The following is a 9,330-nucleotide window of genomic DNA, read 5'->3' on the forward strand; positions in this document are numbered from 1 at the left end:
GACCGACCACAACATGTTCATTTTGATTTTGAACCAATAAGTATTTATGATAAAACGAGTTTCAATCATGGGTCGAGGTGACAAGCAAGAAATCTGAGCAGGATTTGGGCCGAGCAAGATTTGGGCTGAGCAAGATTTGGGCCAAGTAGGATTTGGACCGAGCAAGATTTGGGTCAAGCAGGATTTGGACTAAGCAGGATTTGGGCGGAGGTGGTTAGTTCATTCCTAAAAGGAAGAGATTTAATATCCAGCGGAAACATAGGAATCAGTTGCTGATATTTTGCCACACTAACACGTTTTCCTACGAATCAGGTAAGTAGGAGGCCTATATAAAGGAGAAGAGAGGAAGAGATAGGCATACCTTTTTTGAAACCAGAACTACTGAACTCCAGAAAAGAAAAATGCATATCTACTAGTGTAAGAATCAGAAAGGTAATTTGTTCTTGATTTTCGTCTCCCTAATATTCAAGATCGGAACAAAATTGTATATGTATTATTTATGAAATATAGTTGCACAAATATATTAGGAAGGATAATATATCAGTCTCTTGGAACATAAGCAGGAAATTGACAATATAATTTTTTTTGTTAACTATTACAAGAATTAGTGATTGGCGTTTTGTTGTTCCGATAGATGTTGTTTTGCATATGCAATTAAGAAATGTATGTGAAACTGTGTGTATTGGAAAGGACAATAACATGTTAACATCTAAAAAATGAGTCAATTATGTCGACATTATTTGAGTATGAGTAAAAAGATGAAGATTTGTCTCTATTTTCTTTGTGAATTATATAGTAGATGGTATGAGCGGATGAAAGGTTTTAGAATAAGGAAAAATATATTAGCTTTTACCTATTTAGTTGTATGTTTAATCTTGAGATTGATTACCTGTAAAAAGAGAAAAAACGCATTTTGGGAAAGATGCATGAAAACATTATTTTCATGCACTTCGTATTTAAATATTAGTATAAAAAGGTACGTAGCATAATTGTTTGACTTCACACTAAAATACAAAAAATTGATGTTATATATTAGTGTGGGTCAAATTTACATAAAAAATATGGTGCAATAATTCACTATTAATTTTTTTTTAAATTATAAATAATTTTTTGAAATGAGTCAAACTGAAAATAATAATATTATTTCAAATTTATATATCAAATTGTTATATTTAAATATTTAGTTTAATTTAATATAATTCAAGTGACTTAAATTTAAATTATTTTTTTAAAATTTTCTTGTTATCTATAAAAATTAATAATAAAATTTGGATTTTATAACTTTTTCTTTTATGTATTTTCCACCCCTTTTATCCTTGGTATCCTTATATTTGTTAACAAACTTTTTAAGTTCTATAAATACGACAAACTAATAAAAGTAAAAATATGTTGTAACTATTTTTTATATTGTTTTTATAATTTTACTTCTTATTTTTATGGAAAATTATAAACACTCCTATTATATAATTTGACATTATTAAAAATTAATACAAAATTACTATGCAAGTTTTTATGATTTTAATATAAATTTTGAAAATATTTTTAATTAATTTTAATGTAGTGTATAACACTTTCTACATCAATTTATTAAATTTTTTATAATATATAGTGTAAAATATTTTCTACAAGAACTACAAATAATCTAAAAAGTCTTACATATCATATTAATGTAGTATGTTTTATTCTTCTAACTTTATGGGGTTTGTTTCCCCCACTTATAATTATAATAGAATTTCACATTTTAAAACTATATATATATATATATATATATATATATATATATATATATATATATATATATATAAACATATAATTAAAATAGTAAATATAGTTATATTATCCCAGTCGTTCTAGATCCGATTCGATAATTAAAAATGGATACTAGACATTCAAAAGTTGACCTAAAATTTATATCTAAAAATTGAGCCTAAATTCTTTTAAATTTTATTAATAAGAAGAGAGATCTTATAGATGATATATGAGATACTAAATAATTCATTATTATTTTTGTAATCTTTATCTCTTGTTATTAGTTTTATAACTGCAATATTCTCCTATTAGGTGGGAATAAAAACAATTTGTAACTTATTTGAATATAAATAAAATATTAATTCCCTCAATTCATGAACATTCTAAATTTGTATTATATTTAGTTTAAATTTTATTAATAAAAGAGAGATCTATAGGTAATTATTATCTTTGTAATACATGATATTAGATAACTCGTTATTATCTTTATAATTTTTACTCTTGATATTATCTTTATAATTGTAATATTCTCCTATTAGATGGAAATAAAAACAATTTATAATTTATTGGAATATAAACAAAATGTTAATTCCCGCAATTCATGAAGATTCCTATTTTGACTTTAATGCTCTCTACTTCACTTGAAGTTAAGAGAATACTTATTTTTATTTTTTTTGGTAAAAGATACTTGGTTTCTTTCCAAAACAACAGTGTTTGTAATTAATATAAAAGTATATTAATGTGAGACAATAAAATTCAAGCATTCAACTACTAAAGTTAAATATACTAACTATTATTAATAAGTGACTTAATAAAGCTTTTTTTATATTTAAACGAGATCCTTAAAATTTTAATAATAAGAAAAATATATAAATATAGTTAAATATTTTAAGTAAAAGATTAAATTGTTTGTTAGTAATAATTTAAAGGATTTATTTTATTTTAAAATATTTTTTAAAAATAATATTTGATGAATAATTATTTAATTAGAAAACTTTAGGCGTTACATTTTTGTATCAAAGTCATGATTAGTTAGGTCCAAGGTGATTTATGAGAAAAATGAGTTTATTGTGATTTTGTGAGAGGAGTTTATTATGCCTCTGCATGTACACAATCATAGTGGATTAGAATATGAATGTGTTGTTGTATTTGTTTAACTGCATTATTTAATATTTTTTTAAAGTCTTATCAAAGGACGAAATAAGAAGAAGATATCATTATCTTTTTATTTATAAATATATTAACGAGCAATGACGGATCTCTTTGGGGCAAGGAGGGGCCTAGCCTCCCAAAATTTCGAGTTTTTTTTGAATTATATATATATATATATATATATATATATATATATAATATAAAAATATATTTAAAATTTATTAAATTTTTAAATTTTTTTAAATTGTAGGTAATATATATTTGAAATTAATAAAAATTAAATTTTTTATTTTTTATTTATTTTATTTAATCATAATATTTAATGTAAATACATAATAAAATATGAAATTAAATATAATAAAAAATGAAAATATTCAGGTTTAATTTTTCTTTTAATCTCTGTTTTTATTTAAAAATTGATACTAGGATTAAGTTAATTATACCAACAAAGTCAATCATTCATATTATGAGTCTCAATTTTAATAAAAAGATCATTAATCTGTTTCGGGGAATTTAACGAAATAGACCGAATTACATCAGTTTTTCAAAAATCGAGACCAAATTGAGATTAAAAAAAAATGGGAGGACCAACTTAACATTGTTAAACGAAAACATGAATCGAAGGAGTAACTAAACCAAATATTTATTAACATAATTTTTATTTTCCTTTTCATTATTCTTTTAGTTTTTCACAAATTATAATAATCTCTCACTCTCATGTCTTCTTTTTTTTTTAAAGAAAAAATAAAGTTAGACATAAACTCTTTATATTTCTCATTTATCCTCTTCCTTTCCTGTTTCTTGTCTTAATTGATAACAAAAACATTTTTTTTTATCTCATGAGCTTTTTGTATATTCATTTTTTTATGAATATAGAAAAAAATAATAATGTATTATGTATTAATAATAATGAATATATTTTTCTTTTAATAATTACGTGTCTTAATTTTTTTTAGATTATGATCAATTATTTTTTAGTATTATTTACAAAAAAGTATATTGATAAAGAATGAAAGAATAAATTAATCGTTTAAGAGTGGTGAAAAGGAAATTATTGACTAAAACAAGATAGATTCTACCTCTTCACATATTATATTTTGAAACATTATACTAATGATAAAAAATGTTCAGAGAAGCCATTTTTTGAAGCATTATACTAATGATCTCAAAATTATATTAATTTGGCCCCTCCAACACTTTTGGTCAAGATCCGTCACTGTTTACGAGAATGTTTTTTTATGTGTGTGGAGGAAAGTGAGATTCTAGAAATTTTAATACTTAGAAAAATATATAAATATATAGTTAAATATTTTAAGTAAAATATGAAACTGTTTGTTAGTTATAATTTAAAAAATTTGTTTTATTTTAAAATATTTTCTAAGAAATAAAATTTTGGTGAATAATTATTCAATTAAAAAATTTGGGATGTTACATAAGTAAATCTTTATTTATAAATATATTTAAAATAACATGCATTCATATATTTTAAACTGTAGTAAATGATAAATTTAAAACATTAAAAATAAATTAAAAAAAATTACATAAGTATTTACTGCTTGTTCTTGAATTGACCTACTTGTGTAGGTGAGTTTTGATTGTAGCTTTTTATAGGTACAATTGAATCTTACAAGATTCGTTTGTTAAGAAGTGTTTCCATATTAACAATTGTGTATTCCAATAAATTAATAACTGCATTGCATTCTCAGAAAACATATTAATTTTACGAAAAATGAAAATATATTTAAATCCAATATTTTAAAAAGAATTCACACTATGATAAAACCTAGGAAGTATTTTATTAGCACCCTATGATACTAAAATCCAAAAGTCAATATGTAATTGTGAGTTACAGCCGGATTAATGCTCGGAAGCTATAAAGTTGAAAAGAAAGGTCACCTATATGATTGGAGAGTGGGTAAACGTTTTTATTTATTAAAATTTCTAATGCTCCAGGTTAATGTTTTAGTATTTCTTCTGTGATTATATTATTCAGAATTGTTCCTTGAATAAAAGTGATGAAAATTAATGAATAAGAGGAATGATGATATCCTGAAAGCATGTGCTGCTGAATTTGACCCATAAAATGTGAAACCATGCGATATTTTTAAGCACATGGCGACAGATCGTAGCATTGTTATAGTTTATTTATCACGTCAATGATCGTCACAGGTTGAAATGGAAGACCTCAAAATCCAATACATGTCTTCTAATCTGTAACACTTGCCTAATTTAAAACAAACAACTCACTCCCACGTTAAACAAACCCATGTCGATCATATTATTTAAAGAAAAAATAAAATAGAAAACCAACCAATCAAACACTGTCTCTAAAGAGTGTCATTTACGGTTGTGAACGAGTTTCGCAGCAACTATGCGAGTTAGATAAAAGGGTTTTGATAGTCAACAAAATAGCTCAAAAGGATTTCCACACATGGAAATTTTAATGATGTTTCATTAAGAAATATATATATTTTCAAAGTCAAATCCATCCTACTTACCCCAGCTGTAGAAGGACAGTGTTTCACACTATCCGTTGGAATTTAATATTGTAATAAATCTGCCCCATGTGTACACAACATAAATACATAATCACAGGATTTATGGATTTAATTTGAATGAAAGAGATGTTATATTGCAGTAGTAATTAGTTTAAAATATGGGTTTCGAAGTAATTAGTATGGTGTGAAAGGTGGAAGGAGAAAATATATAATAAGTGTGATGGGTTGGTGTTATGATGAGAGTATATTAGAGATCCCTGGTGATTGGAATCTATCCTTTGGAAAAACAAATGAAAGCTTGCCACAGCTCTGTTTCTGTTGAGCTATGCTCTGCCTCTCTCAAACAAGAGCCAACCAAATTCTATATCAAACCTTGATATGCAAATATCCTAATCCATTTCCAAACCCTATATAAACCTCAAACAACACTCGTCCACGATAAAACCCAATGGAAATGGAGGCGCAGAGGCCCCCACTTCCACAACACAACGCTCACACCAACCCTCTCTCGCGCCTAAACCAATACGTAGCCAAAACCAGATTAGGAAAATGGTTCAAGATCTCCCAACGCAACTCCACCTTCACCACCGAGCTCCGCGCCGGCACAGCCACTTTCCTCACCATGGCCTACATCCTCGCCGTCAACGCCTCCATCCTCGCTGACTCCGGCGGCACCTGTTCTGTCTCCGACTGCCTACCCCTCTGCTCCGACCCCTCCGTCCCTCTCTCGGCCTGCAACACCTCTTCCCTCCGCGTCCTCCACCCCGACCACTCATGCAAGTTCGACCCGGTTAACCCGGGTTACGCTGCGTGCCTCGAAAACACGCGCAAGGACTTGATCGTCGCCACTATAGCCTCTTCTCTCATTGGCTGCTTCATCATGGGCACCTTCGCCAACCTCCCTCTCGGCCTCGCCCCCGGCATGGGCTCCAACGCCTACTTCGCCTACACCGTCGTCGGCTTCCACGGCTCCGGCAACGTCTCCTACCAGAGCGCTCTGGCCGCAGTCTTCATCGAAGGAATCATCTTCCTCCTCATCTCCGCAATCGGTCTTCGCGCCAAACTCGCCAAACTCGTCCCCAAGCCCGTCAGAATCAGCTCCTCCGCTGGAATCGGGCTTTTCCTCGCCTTCATCGGGCTTCAAAACAACCAAGGAATCGGGCTCATCGGGTACAGCCCATCCACACTGCTCACCCTCGGCGCCTGCCCATCCTCCTCACGGGCCTCCCTCGCACCCGTTATAACGGTCGCTAACGGCACGGTCAGTTTGCTACCCGGCGGAACAGTCTCGGGCGATATCCTCTGCCTGCGCGACAGAATGGAAAGCCCTACGCTCTGGCTTGGCCTGGTGGGTTTCGTCATCATCGCCTACTGTCTCGTGAAGAACGTCAAAGGCGCCATGATATACGGCATCGTTTTCGTCACAGTCGTGTCGTGGTTCCGCAACACCAAAGTCACGGCTTTTCCCAACACCGACGCGGGTAACTCCGCCCACCAGTACTTCAAGAAGGTGGTGGATGTTCACCTCATAAAGAGCACGGCGGGGGCTCTTAGCTTCAAGAGCATAGGCAAAGGGTATTTCTGGGAGGCCGTGGTGACGTTCTTGTACGTCGACATTCTCGACACCACCGGAACGCTGTACTCGATGGCGCGATTCGCGGGCTTCACCGACGACAAGGGGGGTTTCGAGGGACAGTACTTCGCGTTCATGTCCGACGCCACTTCCATCGTGGTGGGGTCCTTGCTCGGGACCTCCCCCGTCACGGCGTTCATCGAGTCGTCGACGGGGATCCGGGAGGGTGGGAGGACGGGGATTACGGCGCTGACGGTGGCGGCGTATTTCTTCCTGGCGTTCTTCTTCACGCCGCTGCTGGCGTCGATTCCCGCGTGGGCGGTGGGGCCGCCGCTGATTCTGGTGGGGGTGTTGATGATGAGATCGGTGGTGGAGATTGATTGGGAGGACATGAGGGAGGCTATACCGGCGTTCGTGACGCTCATTCTGATGCCGTTGACGTATTCGATCGCGTATGGGCTGATCGGTGGGATTGGAACTTACGTTGTGTTGAACCTTTGGGATTGGGGCAGAGAGATTTTGGGTCACTTTGGGGTTACCAAAAGAAGAAGTGTGCCCCCAGATGAGGATTCCCATCGTCAACATCATCATCCTGAGAGGGTGAATGGGGTACTACAAAATCAACATTCTCCACAAAATCCAACTTCCAAAGCACTTCAACTAGACCCTTAGTTTTAGGGTATGTGGTTCTCTAATAATGTCTCCTTTTTCTTATTCATACATCAATTTCACAGACTTCAATTCTTTCTGTACTACCAATTTTATTATTATGCCAATATGTGAATACGTTACTTTATTATTCCATCTCCTGTTTTACACATCTCTTTCTTCGCGCGATTTTTATTTCGGTTCAAACTACAAAATAAATCCAAAACTTTGATGGATATCATGAACTTGCCTTTCAAACATGTCCCAGTCATATTCTTTCGTGCTTTGCCAATGTTTGGACTTATTGTTTCCAAGTTTTGTGCCTCAGATTCTGCCAAAGTGCATCTTAGGTTTGGATCACATATTCTGTTATCTACTTCCTTATTACTTTATTTATGGATTTAAATAACTTTTTCTCTTTGCCTAGTTTCCCAATTTCATTTTTTTTAAATCTTTTTATCTGTTTTTGTGCTGGATAAAAGTTTTCATTTATATTTTGTGCTCTGCTGTTTTGTACAAGATGTTTTTAGAACTCTTATTTCCTTAAAGTTTTCCCGCTAAATAAGAAATAATTAAGGGAAAATAAAACTCTCGATATCACATTATTTTATTATTTATTATGTTTTTAAGAAAAACAACATACTTTGGCAAAACAAATGTGTGTAAGTTCTACTTAATTGCTAACATTGTTAATTAACTCATTACTTAAAGGATGTAAATAAAAAATATGATCAAAACATAAATAAAACTTTTATGAAGGAACAAAATAGGTAAAAATTATGAAGGATCAAATAAAAAAAATATTAGTATTACTGACATATCATTAAACAACTAATTCATCACTTAAAGGATGTCAATAAAGTGTAAGAATTAAAACAAAAGAAAAATTATTGAGAACCTAATTATGAGAAAAACTTATTAAGGACTATATGCAAAATTTGCAAAATATAGAAAATACAACAAAATATTTAAAACTTATTTATAAGAAAGACTTATTTAAAATTAGACTTAATTATGCTAAAATTCTCGCAACACACATGTTCCTGTTGTGGTTTATAAAAAAAGATTTAGTGCTTTTATCTCTGAAATTTTAATTTTTATGGTTTTAGTTCCTTTTTATACCTTCGTCAATAATTTTACTATTGTGATTAAAATTTTCCACATGACTCAATGTGGCAGACGGCTTGACCTTTCCAGTCATCACAACTGAAATTGACATAAGTTTACCCTGAGAGATTAAAACAAAAAAAAATTGAAACTTTAGGAACCAAAACAATATACTAGGTATATTATAGAAATGTCAAACATATTTAAGTCAAAAGATATATACTTTAAATTATATTTTATTTCGAAGGAAAATTAAGATAAAAGTTATTGAAAAAAATTATAAAAAAAGAAACATTGATCCCATAAACTATTTTTTTATGTATTATTTTTGTCAACTTGCCAATTTTTATATTACTTTATTTTTATTTTGTTCCAACATTATTGATAACAGTGATGTAACTTAACCCAAATATAAAAGAGAATCAACGTAATTAAATTTACAATTTTATATTTATATACGATTTAAATTTCATGTAAACATATAAATTATTGGATATAAAAAAAAAAAACATAATTTCATCGCACAATTTGTATGATAAACAACATTTAATCATTCTAATTTTTATTAATATTTTATTATAAAGAAAGTATAGGTATATAAGT

General features: G+C 31.1%; 1 protein-coding gene across 1 annotated transcript; it reads left to right on the forward strand.

Moving 5' to 3' along the window:
* The first annotated feature begins 5,551 nt into the window (after positions 1–5,551).
* AZG1 (AZA-guanine resistant1) lies at positions 5,552–7,776 on the forward strand. Its single transcript, XM_028049079.2, has one exon. It carries the CDS (start codon positions 5,848–5,850, stop codon positions 7,642–7,644), a length of 1,797 nt encoding a protein of 598 aa, XP_027904880.2. The 5' UTR covers positions 5,552–5,847; the 3' UTR covers positions 7,645–7,776.
* Positions 7,777–9,330: the final 1,554 nt, after the last annotated feature.

This window comes from Vigna unguiculata, chromosome 9 (assembly GCF_037176805.1).
Source record: "Vigna unguiculata cultivar grain cowpea cultivar isolate G323 ecotype 2 chromosome 9, ASM3717680v1, whole genome shotgun sequence".
Classification (NCBI taxonomy): domain Eukaryota; kingdom Viridiplantae; phylum Streptophyta; class Magnoliopsida; order Fabales; family Fabaceae; genus Vigna; species Vigna unguiculata.

Bases quoted from the DNA above. Each gene is read 5' to 3' on its own strand.
- AZG1 (XM_028049079.2), top strand. From the start codon at position 5,848: ATGGAAATGGAGGCGCAGAGGCCCCCACTTCCACAACACAACGCTCAC.